Raw genomic sequence first — 15,804 nt, forward strand, 5'->3', positions numbered from 1 at the left:
CGCGTGTATATAGTTAAGGTTAAGCTTCGTGTGTGGCAATTGATCTTATCTCTGATAGTAGCGTGAAGAATGGGAACGTAGTGTGTGTCAGTGTGAGCACTATCTTACATAAGGTATATATATGTATATACAGTAAACTTATTTTAAATATGCATAAGTATGCGGATGATTATCATCTACGAAAGGAGATATACCTACGAGGTTCAATGTTACAATTTTTATGATATATTTACAATTTTAATTGTATCCATTTTTGTTTGTACATGCTAATGTGTTTTTATTAGATCCGAAGAAATACCTTCTTTCTTTCTACCAGATGAAAAATTTAATGGTACACAGTTTCTTACTGTTCCTTGTCTTTATATTAAAACAGTTTTAATTCTTAATAAAAGAGGTATAGAAGTTAATCGGTAGACCATTGTAGTTTGTTGAAAATGTGAACGTATTACGTATAGACGCGCGCATGCTTGTACAGTTTTTGGATAAAGATTTTCATACGATTTGTCCTATGTAAATGTACTAACAGACGTTTGGATTCGCGGTTCCTGCGTTGTACTGGACATCCCTGGTATCTAACAATTCTGTCCATTATTTTGAGAGTCTTATGAAACGTTAGATATGTGCGAATATCGGGTAAAAGGCAAAATTTTAGCGCTAACCGATTAGGGGTGAAGGATTACAGTTTTGACGATGCAATTTCTGGGAATGCGTTGATTTTTATAGAAATTGAACGAATTTGTAATTCAGTAATAGAAGACGAAAATAAAACGATCGAGAATTCGTTCATGGAAGCGTTGTTGTATGCGTTTGGATCTTATAGATATTTAAAAATCGTTACAGAATACGGTTGTCTGCGATCTGTCCGAAAAAAGATAAAAATTTATAATCTTGCCGGATAATAAGAAAGAAAATTGAACACTATAAGTTTATGCACATTATTTTCGCGGTACGAAAATGGTAAGTTTGAAGAGTACACATTGAATGAAATGCTAGATTTTGAATATGTAAATAGAAATTTTGTTGAATACATAATCGTTAGTGAAATAACGAATAGTTACAGTCGAATTTAAATGCAGTCATGCTAATATACTATGTGCGATAAAAAAGACGCCAATAGATTTCGTAAAATTTGACATTCTGTTTTTAGAATTTTTACGACAAGCGCAAGTTATATGATTTTTCTCTTTTTTCTTTCTTTTTTTTTTTCCTTGTTTCCTTTTTCTTGTTTGTTTGAGGAAACGGAGGGTGACCGGGGAAGCGTGCGCAATTGATGAGAGGAACAAATCGTTATAACTTATAACAATAAACAAAAATATAGTTGTGTTGTTTAATACAGGTAGATTTTGAAGTTATGATTTATGTCATGCTTATCGATAGTCGATAATAATGGTGCGTATAGTAACTTGGACGTGGTTTACTATAGGTGTCAGCATCGGTACGTTAACACACGATAGGTCTAAAGTGAACATACATATGTGGAAGGTGGATTTCTTGAAACAACGTTTGAATGAAACGACCGAATAGAACTTTCTGCGCCAAGTAATTGTTAAACGTTATTACATAGCCTTAGAAAGCAGTATATTTATATTATGTTAATATGTATTTAGGTTGCTGCATGAATGAAATAACTGCGCTCTAAAGGAACGAATTGATGGCTGCGAGATGATCAAAGAGCGTATAGATTTTAAGCGATCGTTTCAGTAAAAAAAATGTCACACTAACGAAGCATATTATTAGTTCGTGTTTTTTTCAAATTAATATTTGCTGTTTAAGGAACGAAGCAACAAATATTATGGTTTGTTCACAGCGTTCTTACTTATTGGTATCAGCAGCGAAAATTAATCCGCGTACTGCTTCTTAAGTTTTCCAGTAGAGGGTATTCCGTCCTATTTTATAGCCGCAAGTGCTTGGCTTCACCATCGATCAACGCATAGATCCACTGTTATAAACACATCTGCCTTTGAACGTTCCGCATTTTACGCTTGTAGAAGATGTTAGAAAATAGTTTCGCGTGTTTGTTTAATGCATTCAGTTCTTTAGTAATCGACAATGTTAAAAAAAAGTGAGCAAAGGTAGTTTTGTTACAGTCTTGGCAAAATTGCTTGAAAAAATGGGACTTTTGGCGCGAAAGAAACGATGAAACCATTTCTTTATGGTTGAACGACAAACTAGTCGAACATTTGTATTCCATATACTTATCCGTTTCATAATGCGGCTTTCGTGTTCGATCAGGTTATAGGTCTTAGTCTCTCGAGTACGATCTTTACGAGAAGGTGTGGAATATATGATCGGAAATAACTATATGAAATCGATAACGACCGGATGAAAGCTTACATTCACGTTTAGCCGTAATAACGATGGACAAATTCAAACGTTCTGACCTTTACCAAATTCTTATTTCAGAATTTTGTGATCGTTTCACGGTTTTAACAAGCTTAGAGTAATAATTGCTTTGAAATGTGAAACAGAGTTAATATTTTTCGGAACCATTCGTACCGTATCAAGATTGTTTTTTTTTTCGATGTACTCAACAGAAGGGCGTAATTTTAATGATTCGCGTAACCGAGTCTCGACTGATTCCCATCCAGCTAGCAGTGTACTAATTGAAAATTTCAGTTGACATTGTACAATCAAAGCAGTATGGGAAGGAAACGTTGAATTCTCGTCTCGTCGTATCTCGTTGCGTCCCATTGCATCTCGTTGCGACAGGTTCGTGTGCTTATTATAGTTTAGTTTCACCGCGGAGAGGAGACCGGAACCAGCGACTTGATGTTCCGTACAGAGTTCTCACGAGAGTCAGCCGCAACGGATCTGCGCGTCCACACCCTTTGTGCGACAGAACGATAAGAGCCAACAAGGCGAGTCAAGCGTGTACTCAGAAAACGGGCATTATCCTCGGAGGTCGGGGACTGGTGTCCTCGGAACGCGACGTCTTCACAGTCAGCACCGTGGTCTACATCGTAGGCCAGTAAGCCACCGTTGATTTTACACTAATGCTACACTTCTCGTTTCTTTGATACGCGTTTTCTGAGTCTCGATTTTGTTTTTAGAATCAATGTAAAAGGCAGAGAGGGGAAGCAAAGGTAAATGCAAGGATAGCGAAGGAAAACGAAAGAACTTTTCATTGACGAATCGTTGACCGAACAAGAGCTAAGAAGCGAGTGTTTTCAGAATGAAACTTTAGGAGAGATTTCAATGCAGGCGGCACTCGTAACGTTTCATCTTCCGAGTTGACCTCTCGTGGGGAAAATTGATCGTAAAAAGATTTTCGTCAACGGACTCGCTCGATTTCTCTTGGACAGTCGCGAGTTGAAGCAGTAGTGGAACGGTTGGACGAAGGATTCGATCGAAGCGTTGGGCAGCCTTGGTAGCACGTTTAACCGATAAAAGGGGCCGTTTGCGAGCGAACAAGGAGAACAAACGGGTGCGGCTAGATGCACCGTGCACCACCCATCTCGGTACTTTTCGATAATTAAATGTCAGGAACCTGGCAGAACAGGAAGAGATGACACGGACGTTTCAATCGGTTCAACGACGCTTACATCTGTTACGAGTCTCTATTCTAGCTAGCTTCATCTATTTTCTTGCCTGGCGTCATCGAAAACGATCGAATCCTGTCACCCAGTCTCCCGATTTTACACTGTAAAAGATTTTCTTACATATACGAGTCAGCCGAATACCGTAGGAATTGTCGGAATATCCTCGGAAGTCGTTCTAATTCATTTTATTACGTTACCCGCATTACGATACGGCTTCAGGATACGCTTTCACGGATCGGCCAAGGAACATTTAAACATCTCGTCGTCGACAGACTTTTGAAGAAAAAAAACAACAGTTATAGTCCGTGAAGTGAAGTTAATAAACAGAATTTAACAAGACTGTATTTTCTATGATAGTTTTATCGGATTCGTTCGCAATAAAACTTTCTTTTTACATACATATACCTACGTACGCTTCGCTCGGAGACGGAGATATCCAGTCGTTCAACGTCCCGTGTCGTAGATCCTTCGACAGCCGTCCGACGAAGTCTCCCAATCTCGTCTAACGTATTGCCGTGGTATTAAACCGTACCGGTGTATTCCAATAATTACGCGTTCAGCTGAAAATTTTCACCGTTCGTCTCTTCCGTTCGCAGTTGCCCCACTCTCGCGACAAATCGCTTTTTACTTTTCCTGATCGTGTTTTCTTCTATGTTAATGTTTCACTGATTAATTTCGTCCAACAGAGTTTCTGCCTTTTTTCCCTACGATGGTGTCTGCGTTCGACTTCTGGTTGAAAATTGTTTTGTTGGCAAATAAACCGATGCGTCCCGACGCTTCTCGTAGCGTTGTGTCGTGTCGTGTCGTGGCGACGTTACTCCGGGGAATTTCTGTTTCACGGAATCCACGCGGTTATTGGGGCAACGTCGACGGTCTCGTGTAAATTAACTGTTCTCGCAGTTAGAGCCGCGATGCCCATTGATTTCGAGATCGAGTCGGGGAGATTGGATTACGATGCCTGGAAAATCGCGGTTGCGAACGAATCAATCCTGTCTCTCGAGTGTTGCAGGTTGACGCGTTGCGTCGTCGGTGTCACGATCGAGTGTAGGTATATATATGTATACGAGAAAAGAGGATGTCGGAGAAGGTGTATCGGACTGAAACACAGAGGAGCATATCGAGCGTCGTATGTACAGGACTTGAAAATATTTATTTCGTCGTAATTACATGCGCTTACATTTACGTGGTGCCGGTGGTTACGAGTGCTAATGCGATCGTATAGGTCATTACCGAATGTTGATTGCATCGCAGGGGAATGTCAGCCGCAAAACCGCTGGGAACGCGTGCAAATACAACGTGGCTGAATTCCTTTCGCACCAGATCGATATCCGCCGTTCCATTTCTGTTCGCGATTATGCCTGCCGCCGAAAAGCATGTAACAATCGGTATACCTTCGTTCGATCGTCCGGAGGTTTCCTGTTGAAAAGTGTTCGCGATCCATGCTCGTTTCCAAGCATTGGACAGTTCTTTTACCGGGGTTAAAAGAAGGCAGGTTGTCGATCGTCGTCTTTCGTTGACTAGATAGAATCGAGGTGTCCAGGCCCCCTGTCTTTCGATCAGGGTCTCTCGCGATACGAATGTGTAGTAAGCCCTTAGTTCCCACGCGATACGGTATTCTCTACATACATATAAAAGCGAACGAACTTGAGAGGGACGAGGTTTCGGTGATGCTAGTAGCTGGCGTTTTTTTTTCTTTCGCGGCAATCGCCGACGAATATTTGTGAATCATCGGAGGAAATTCGTAAGAAGCTCGGAGCGAGCTTGAAATCGATCGACACGAACAAAGCGTTTGTACTGATTCGTAAAGAGGATACACGTTGTAAGCGACGGTGAATGTCGCGGATATGTTGAGAGTTCCTCGCACGCTCGATGTTTCGCTTCGATTAACCACCATGTAATCGGACAAACGTAATTTTCAGCGTGGCACTGGACGCCTACCGTTTCGTTATTCGAAGAAACAAATATTGGGTTCATTCGATTTCGCATAGCGATGTTGGCAAACTTTGAACACGACGGGAAGCTGATTCAAGGTAACTCGAGAACAAGTCCAACGTTGGTTTTCCGTTTCTTTTCTCTGTTCACGAGATTGTTTCTCCTCGTAACCTTCTGCCTGTTCCGCTTTTTCCCGATATATCTCGTGTATCGAAGCAACGAGTCGTCTGCTGGCGTGAATTGTGCACAGCGCGGGAACCGAGGGAAACACGTCGGAAATTGGAGTAACGTGGCGGTCGAGTCCAGTCAGTTTGAACTCGCCGTGTCTTTCCACGAGTTGGAGAACCGCCGGAAGTTTGGACGCGATCGGTCGCGTCGCTCGATAAACAAATCCCCCGAGGGATATGTGAGTTATCTGACTCGTGTTCGAAGTCCGTGAGCCCTTTCGGAATAGATCGCAGGGGGGCGGTTCGATTGAAAAAATAGTTGAAATTCTTGGATATGGTGGTTCTCGCGGATGTCCGCCGTTTCGTTCGTTTCTTTCCGTGGCGGAGCTCGTCCAAAGCACCGTCTTCGAGATCTAGACTGGGTCCGGTGCTGGTGCGAGCAACTGCATGCTGCTACTCGATCGCGCGATCTGGAAAACCAACGATTTTCGCGTCAGCCGTGCGCAGCTTCGCTTATTCTTCGAACATCTCGCCTAATTCTAGACCGGTTGCTTTTACCGGCAGCTAATTAATTCATTACAGACAATGTATAAACTGGGGTAAGCGATGTCGTGGTATTCTATTCTATGCAGCATCAAATATCGATATTCATACAGGGTTGTCGTGTAACTAGTGGTACAGACGAGTAGGAGGTGACTCTATGCGAAGAAACACGTCGAAAAGATAGAATCAAATTTTTTCATTTGAGACTTGTCAATAGTAATCTGGAACGCGGGTATTCGTCGTCGTGGTAGTAAGGAGAAATGGAATGCATATCCAGCAGACTCACAAATTCGATTATCTCGAAAACAAAGTCTGAAATGAAGAAATTTTTCACGTGGAAAATCAGCCTTACCCGGCTGCACCACCAGTCACACGACACCCTGTGTATTTCTGGCTGAAACCTTTCGAATATCTTTCGAGAGAACGGAAATGCAAGTTTCGCTTTGTCGCGGTAACGTCGAATCACGACGCACACGTTGTCGATGCAATGTCGTCAAGGAGGATAAATTAAGCCGAGGAATTGCAGCTGGTCCTTACGGAGTGAGAGAGATTTTCTCCGTTTTGCGTCACGGTAGATCGCGTTATAAATATAATAATCGTACCTCGACACCTGACTTTGCTATTCGAACATTTTGTTTTTCTCTTTGTCGCGCCGCGGGCGTAAAAAGTACTCGCAAAAGTGCGCGGTGTAATAAATTTCCAAGGAAACTAGAACGGTTCCGATAGAGATTACGGTAGTAAATTACGCGAGACGCGCAGACGACGGGATTCCTTGTTCCAATAGAGAAACAGATAAGGAAGAATTCCGGAGAGAATTCGGTTCGATCGTCCGCGTGTCCAAGTTTCGAGGATCGAGCTGAAAGATTTACCTGCTGCTTCGGTTGCCTGTAAGATTTCCTGGCGTAGACCTTTAGAACCCTGCAGTTGCACGCGACGGACAACGCTACGGCCAGACCCTGTGACCCGTCCGATTGGTTCGTCGAGCAAATGAAACAAAATCATTTTTGCGTTAGTTCTAGAAATAAACTGGACCATGAACATCTGTTGCGCGTTTCGCCGCATCGTTATGAAATCGCGATGAAAAAGACATAGAATCCTCGTTTATCCTTATCATCTGTCTTAACACTTTACTCGCGGGAGAGTTTAACTTAAAATCGCATCAGAGCGGACTGTATTAATAGCATGCACAAAACAAAAACTATTTAGAAACTACTACTCAACTTTTATTTGTCAAACTTTGCATATAGGAAAAACGATTTTTCCCTATTTTTTGCTATTCTAGTTTTTATTTAAGACTGACGTACTACTACGTCAACTGCTCTCAGCTTTTTTTTTTAAAGACCTACTACTACGTCATCCGACATCAAAGTGTTAATAAAGATGACATGTTATATTACATTAAACAAAAAAATCACTCTTAGACGTCGGATTTCCTTTCCTTCGCAAACACCATGGTTGACAGATCGAAATTCTCGCCACCCAGACTGGTTCGACTGTTAAAACTCGCAGCTAGTGACGGGCAAACCTGTTACGTATTCCAAAATCCCTCATTGTCAGATGGACTTGGAATTCGTGCTCTTATCGAAATGATTAACCCTGTGCACAGGCAGGTTCAATGTCAACGATGTTCGAGTGTAAAAATTTCGTTGGGACGCGAAACATGAGATTCCTCTCGTTATGAAAGTTTCATAGTTCCCTCTTTACGAGTTCTCCTTGGGGGGTTCTTCGTCGGGGGTTCTCGAGCCGAGAACCGTTTGTTTCGAGCAAAAGCATCCGCCCGCGTCCGTTTCGTATGAATAATTCGCCTTCGTTATCGTGCAGATGTTTCGCATGTGCCGCGAGCAACTAGCTTTTGCCCTCGAGCTCGCGACCCAATTTCCGGTTCGTCTTGATCCGTGACGTTTAAATGTATCGTTTCTGACAAATTGGCTCGTACCTGTGATACGCGCGTTACAATGCGCCCGTGTTTCTGTCTCGAGCCGCGAGAACGCTTGACGCCGCGGCAACGGTTGCAATTACCCCGCTACAATTCAAACGTAGTATTCCCAGCGTGAACGTTCAAAGTATTTTTCGCGTTAACGCGATCGGACGTAGAAACAAACATTGTCGTATCGAATTTTTGGAAATGATACGGTGTGTATGTTTTCTACGTTTTCTGCTTTCAGAATTTCATCTCCTTTTTGTAAAACGTGTCTCGCGTCTATAAGTGTAAAGCTGAAATTTCCTCCTTTTTCTATTGGCCCCTTGTTAGCAAAAATTCGAATTGTTATCGATTTGTGCGGATATTCGTTTACTTTTCGTTGCGATTTATCGACAAGTCGCAGCGTTGGGCTGTTCACTGTTTAATCTACGCGCTGAAATTTGTTGCGTAGATCTGTATTTTACCGTGCTGTTTATGCGGGAATCGGTGGGGCGCTACGTTGATAAATTATCGTGAACGACCCGGAAGCCAGCAGGGGTAACCGGGCTCACTTACGGGACGCGGGGCGGAGAAGCCTAGATAAGAAACGAAGAATCAAGACGAACGGAATTGAATAATCGATTGGAAGAAATATGTGGAAGGTGGGCAGAGGTCTCGAGTCGTTCCAGTATTCTTCCACCGACGAAAAATCCACTTTTCGTCGAAGACGCTCGACGGTCGCGGAGGAAGTCTAGTCGAGAAGACGTTTACGACTCGACTGGTATACGTATACGTCGACGGAGAGTTCTGTAGCTTAAATTCCGCGGGACAAAAAAAAAGAACAATTTTTTGCGCTCTCGATCGATGGGGAACGTCGCGTGTCACCTTTCAAATTGAAGATCGCTTTCCATCGGAATTATAATTACACTAAATATTGTGCATTCGTACATTTCGTGTTCAATTTAATTAGTCGAGCGAGCGCAAATGGTCTGGTGAAAGTTTGCCCCGAGATAAATGTAACTTTCGGGGTAAATTATACTCGGAGGTGACGATATAGCCAGACGGTAATCCCAGCGAGGCCATAAAGAGAGGTCTGGGTCTAGCGTGGTCAGCTAAAGGTATCGCGAGAAAGGGGCAATCACCTTGGCGCAAGTTACTTTCTCATTGTTATCGTATCCGAAGATTTCTAAAATACCGACGACGGTTCCGTTCCAAAAGACTGTGGCCTCCTTCGCGTCAGCTTTCCGACTGTATCGTTATCTCCGTGTAGACGTTCGAACCGGAAAATCTACTGGTGCCGTTTAACAGAGACGAACTCGGGAGGTCGTTTAGATCCGCACCTGCAAGGAATGTCCGGTACAGAAGATAGCCCAGAGGAAGGGAACTTTCCAAACCCTGGACGCGATCCCGCAACCAGCCACTACGCCGACTATCATGCTGACTTTCAGAAACAGTATCAGCTGCAACGCTCTCCTCCTCTTCATTTTCTCGCGTTGCTTGATCTCCAGCTGCATGCTACACGTGTACCTGTGCGAACGAAATTACCGGGAGGAATGTTAGCGTCACGATAGGCGAAACGGTTTCTGTCTTCTGTTGTCCGACGGGCATTCGACCCTCGTGTATTTCGGGGGAAAATCACGCGACGGGCAACGGCGGCGGTGACGAGGAAAATTAATTCCCCGTTTTACACGGACACTTATCGCGTTGCTACGCATATAGTATACCTGGACACGATCGCAGCCTTGATTAGATAGTAGCCCGCGGACAGTAGCAGCAGAACGACGGGCAAACCGTAAGCGTAAATCGTTGCCTTTGTTCCCAGAAACCTGCAACCGAGGAATCACAAAGTTACGAATACCAGACATATTTCATCGCGTTTCGTTCGTGTTCCTACAGGACAGACGTCGTAATGCGTCCAACGGAATAATAGTTCGCTAGGTTTACCCATTCCTCGAGGGTAAGAACAGATAAGGAAACGAAATTACGATTCGCTTGGTCTAGGATTTTCTCTTTAAAATTCGTTGGAACGCGAGCCGGGGTAGGGAGAGAACGGAAGATAAAGGGACAAGCCTCGAAATATGGATTCGGTTGGGTTGAAAATATCGGCCGTAGCGACCGCAGAGATAAGACTTTCCAGCTGGAGGATAATCTCGTCCATACTCTTCGTAATATCCTATTCCAGCAAAGGTATGGGCTTGTTCGCTTAGATATACTCCGCGTTTTTTATGTATTATCCAACCGTTTGAGAAATTTCCGGGCTTTACTCGTAAGCTACAACGTACAACCTGGACTACGAAATGTAACGTAACGATATTTTCGCCGTTGTGAAATATCCAACTCGTCGCTATCCGCGCGTTTAACGTTAAATTCGACTAAAACAACCACCTCGTTCCTTCGCCGAGAGAAGAGGAAAGGTGATTATCGAGTTACGATGCTTTTCACTGAAACCCTTAAAGAGACGTTAAACGTTCAATCGACCAAGTGAAAAGCGTCCAATGCCATTGAATATCGCGGCCATTCGAAGATTGCGCTTCGACTAAAAGAAAAGTTTCTAGGTATTATTCGAAATCGGAAGAAAGGGCGGTCAACGCGTGAAATTTTACCGATTAATCGATTATTCATTGCGTAACGCTCCATAATTATCGTCCTCGGCCATAGAAAACTTTCAGAAGATTTGTTCCTTCTTTGAGGCGGACTAAGATAACGGAAGCGTGACTAAAACCGTGTTACCAGCAGTTGAAAGGTGTAAGGTCCCTGATGTTCCATATGTCGTTCGTTTCTGTGATCTGTAGAAACGCGGCGACGCCGAGATTCAGGAAGGGCGCACCCCAGGCGAAGACGCTGTACTTGAGGTAGGTTGGCGGGTCGTCGCGACGCGGGATCGAGGCAACGGTGGCGTAAAGATGATGACACATCGCGGCCAGCCAACAAACCACCGTCATCCGAAGATACTGCAGGCTGAACCCAAGGGAAATGCACAGCTCCGAATCCTGCGAACAATCCGAGAGTATTTAGATTTCTCGCTTCTTTCGTCGTCCCTTTTCTCTCTCTTGCCGAAAATGACGGCGTTCCGTTGACTTGTAGAAACTTGTAGTAATCGAACGGCAAGTGTTACCGGAGAGCATCGTATTTTATTGGAGGAAACTATCTTTTCGTATCTACATGATAATGAGATCGATCGTGCCAGTTCTTGGGCAGCAGGATGTCATAATGGAAGGATTTCCAAGATACATAGGCTCGAGACTAAAGAAACCGTTTAGTAGTCGGTCCATGAGTCGTTCTGATCGTGTGAAATAAATTCTCCTGATGGTATACATATAGGGGGCTACAAGTAGAGGATCGGCTGAAAAAATCGCGCAATATTTTAGTGGAACGGACCTACAGCCCGTAGGGATACTCCTTCCATACGATACGGACCTTCGTAACGACGTCTTCGCGTCGGAGAGAATGTATCGGCCGCATTTCGTCTTTGATACACATAGGAATCGGTGATTTACACTGAAAAATCCGTGCTTCGAAGATTTCCCTCCCACCGCTGTGACCTTTTTTAACAAATTGGAAATGCCCAACCGTAGCCCGTAGTTTGAAAGAACTCTGTTTGTGCCTGGCGGTATCGCTGTAACTCGAGATTGCATATTTGTTTGTTACGGGTTAATTGCAGTCGGCGTACCACGATCGATAAAGTATACCCTATCGATCGAAATGTATATACCTCGAACTGGGAACGTCGTTGGTAGCCGGGAAATCTAAGACTAGACAAGCTCGGGCTATCGGTATCACGTCTGTCTAATTAAGTTGCTTGCAACGTTGGTCGAGACAGTATTGTTCCGAAGGCTATCGCTTACATCCTATATCCGAAATACCACGCTGGCTGTAACGCATCGATCGTAACTACGAAAATCTCTGAATATCGGAATAAGTCCCAGAAGAAGAAAGATCGTACTATGTAATCGTACTGGATCGAAGTAGAAATAGGTCGAACGAGGGAAGACCACGAATGCAATCTCGGATCGGTACGACCGATGCGATCCAATGTATGTAAATACGCGTAGCTGGTGCGTTACCGTGAAATGCTCATGCTCGGTCGGATATCGAGTGTCAATATTCGAAGGATGTTCGTGCAATATCCAGTCAACGTTCCCCGTGCGCAGGTGTTCTATCTCGGATCTCCTCGGTCATTAATATTGCGTGGAAACTGCCGGATCTCGCACCTTCCTATACCCCAACAGCAAGAATCCACCGCGAATAACCAACGATGACAACCCACTACATTATTTTCACGCCTACGTACTTGCGTTTTATTTCCACCGACTCGAATTTCGAACATCGCCTAGATTGGACCAGTACTGTAATTTGTGATGTGCAAGCAATTTGCGCCCTATGACAGACGATATGTGTTGCTTATATGCTAAATTAATTACTGCAATCACCACTACAATGTGCAAAGTAGTCTTGTATAGATTTGTTGTGCCCGTTTTGAGATGCAGTTTGTCATTGACATTTCAATGGTGTATTTCTCCTTCATGTGCGAGTTTCCAACAGTGCAATTATTCGTAACACGAGCACGCTCGTAGCAGGCAATAGAAACGCGCGACAAATACACTCGTAAATTCGGAAAGCTGAATTATCTACGTAAGACAGCCGTGTGTCACGCGAAGGGGCGACAGGCGGGAGAATTAATCGCGGATTCCTCGCGTGCACCGAGGCAGATTAAAAGGAAATATTCCGCAAACGTTGGACGCGAGGCGTGAAGAGCAAGAGGAGCAAACGAAGCTCGAGACGCGAGCAAAAAAGAAGAACGCAAACGGGATAATGAGAAAAATAAAGCGGGAGCAAAGCAAGGTCGGCTGGTTACTGTTTCGGTCGCGGGCAATTCGTCCGGAAAACGCGCGTTAATTGCTGTAATTACTGTTTCGCATGGAGGTCGGACGAACGGATGCGTTTCCAGTTTCAGCGTGGCTGTTCGGCCCTCGTCGCGTGTTATGGACTGCTGGGAATCGTTTAAACGTGTTTATTAAATTTCACCGAGTCCCGTTTATACTTGACCATCGGCTGTTCCAACTGTAAATGAAATTCACCGAGGACCGTAAATCACGAGCGAGACGGTGAATACTGATTCCGCTATTAACGGTCGCCGATCGATTTTGCAGTGTCGCCTCGCGTCTACGATCGTTCTTCTTCTCCGTTCAGCAAACGTGCGGCAGTAGCTGTCGGAGGGGGCATAGGTACTCGATTACCAACGCTCGTTATTCATCGTTATCCGTTGGTATGTTGATTCCAAATATTTATTACGGAAGCGGTTCGTTATAGCACGGAGGGGCCGTTCGTTATCGAGTATTGGCCGGTACCAGTGAGAGATTCGACAACGCAGTTTCCCCCTTTCGATCAACGTTATAATCGCCACCGTGTGTTTACACACGTACCTGCTCGTACTAGCCTTCGGATAATTACAAAATCATCTCATTAACCGCGAAACTAACCTTCGTTAATTGCGATCCTATTGCGAGGATTTCCGAACAAGTAAGTAATTTCGCTTTTTTGCTTTTAATTATTCCACCTCGTTCGTTGAATCGCTTCGGCGCGAGTACTTTTGTCGCCTCTATCCGGATTTTTGATTGGAAACGAACACGCGTTCGTGCCGTGAATAAATAAAATGGACGCTACGCTGCGAATGTTCGTCGAATCAAAAGGTAGAACAAAATTGTTCGAGATAGCGTGCGCGCGCGAGTGGATAACTTTGAAAGGAATTATAGCGACGAGCGTAGGCTGGATAAGAGAGAGACAACCGTGAAACGAAAGGCTTCTACGAAAGAGTAGATTCTTTCGAGAGACGACGAACCTGACTTGACCGGGGCTGTGTCGGAGAGTGGAATAGAGAAAAGCTGGAGAAGCTTCGAACCATTCGGTACGTGACGCAGGACTAAGCCCGAGATTATCCTCGTTGCCGACATCGACTGCGAGTATCGAGGTGCTGGATCGGATCCGAATCCGATGCCCGTGAATTCGATGCGGTTCCGATAACGCGGTGAACACATTTTTACATTCAAACCTTCGAGACCGGAACTCCCATCTGTTTCGCAGTCGGCGATTGCGCGAAAACACGCGAACAACGGGAATGGAATCCCAGCGAGAAAGAATCGTATTGTCCGGCGACAACCATGCCGCGAACCATGTAACTCTCTCAATAGTTATTTTAAGACTATTTAAAATATTTAAAAAAATATTGTTTTTATAAACAATGTGTTTGCTGGCGATAAATATCAAACTAGTAATCACAGTAACACCGTTTTTCAGATGTATGGATGTCATTTGAAGAAGTTCTGTACTGCCGATCGGCAAGAAATGTTCCAGATAGTATCATTAAAATGACAAAGTAGGCGCCTACCGTTGTAGAGAAATGCAATTGGGGGTTGAACAGTTCCTAAACTGTTAATATGGATTTAACGTAAGAGATCAATTTTTTTGTTGCAGCGGTGTTTAGTAATGACAAATCGGACAATTATTCTCCGGACACGTTTCGTGTCTCGATGTTCGATTCAACTTGGGGTCGAGGAGAGCCGTGGGGACCGAGAAAACGATCCGTGAGATGTACAATAAAACTCTCCAAGTTCGCGTCCTGGGATTCACAGAATGCGCGAGTAACCCGCGAGACCTAAGAAGTCAACTCGAGAACTTTTCTTCTTACGTCGGGACTCCTCGGTCGAATCGAAAGTATATAACTGGAATAGCATTACGATTACGAAGACGGTCGTGGTTTATAGTAATCGCGATTCGATAACGATTCGCAACGATTGAAATTTCTTCGGTTCGTTCGTCGCGAGACTCGGCCAGAAAACTGTGGAAATCCCCGCGTGTATTCGTGGCGTCGTTGAACATGTTAAAGAACTAGTGGAACGAGACCAAAAGATTACCATTTCCCCGCGAATCGGTGGGACGTGGTCCGTAAAAAGGTCTCGAGGTGTGAATTGCGCCCTCGGAGAGCCGTAAAAACGGCAACTAGGCACCAGAGACACGGTGATATACTTTATCGAATCTTCCGGCGATATCTTCTATGTAGTAGCCGCGTGGACACGTAGATCCACGAGGATCGCGTGCGTATATCGGCCATTTTACGAGCGATAAACTTTTTACAAACGGAGAAAAGTTATAGGAAGAGGTCAAAGTATCACCGGGAGCCGGAGGCAATTGATTTGAAATTCAAAAGAATTAAAAGAAGGAACGGGGCAGCACCGAACGTACCGTGCAACTGCGAATAATTGCCTTTGTTTCGTACGATCGTGTCTTCTATGCAAATCGTTACATTGTAAAACCGATTATCCGCTCTTCTTTTGCAATCGTAGGCAGGCTTGGTCATTGGTGTAATTGAATCGATGGAAATGCTGGGACGCGATTATTTTCGATTAAGAAGCTTTAAGGATTATTTGGGTCACGAGTCTCCGAGGTTCTTTAATTTTCTTGCCAGTCGGATGTATCCCCTCGAGGCATAATCGATGCGCTCTCCGCGTGTTTCCGCCAAAGTTACACTGTCGGAGCAAGCCTCGAGTTTCGGGGCGAAAGCCGGAACAAACTTTTCCTCCTCATCCTCGAACGTTTCTTTTCCCGAATATTTTGCACCGATTTTGAGCAGTCGATTACAAAGTGCTCCATTAGAACGGCGGGGAAAAAGGGATGCTCGTTTCGCGAATTCTTCCTTTCACGCGTGACAAAGATACTTTGTTGCAGA

At 44.2% G+C, this 15,804-nt stretch overlaps 1 protein-coding gene across 1 annotated transcript in view; it reads right to left on the reverse strand.

The window, feature by feature from the left end:
• Positions 1-5,938: 5,938 nt before the first annotated feature.
• The window catches only part of LOC107186911 (adhesion G protein-coupled receptor L4-like), a 52,132-nt gene continuing 42,266 nt past the window's right edge, over positions 5,939-15,804 (reverse strand). Inside the window, exons 3-7 of the mRNA XM_015574874.1 lie at positions 10,812-11,071; positions 9,806-9,907; positions 9,422-9,608; positions 7,051-7,137; positions 5,939-6,108 (exon numbers count right to left, since the gene is read on the reverse strand). Of these exons, the coding sequence (XP_015430360.1) occupies positions 6,052-6,108; positions 7,051-7,137; positions 9,422-9,608; positions 9,806-9,907; positions 10,812-11,071 (693 nt within the window). The 3' untranslated portion in view covers positions 5,939-6,051. The remainder of the gene's footprint in view (positions 6,109-7,050; positions 7,138-9,421; positions 9,609-9,805; positions 9,908-10,811; positions 11,072-15,804) is intronic.

Source organism: Dufourea novaeangliae, unplaced genomic scaffold (genome assembly GCF_001272555.1).
Source record: "Dufourea novaeangliae isolate 0120121106 unplaced genomic scaffold, ASM127255v1 scaffold81, whole genome shotgun sequence".
In the NCBI taxonomy this organism is placed as follows: Eukaryota; Metazoa; Arthropoda; class Insecta; order Hymenoptera; family Halictidae; genus Dufourea; species Dufourea novaeangliae.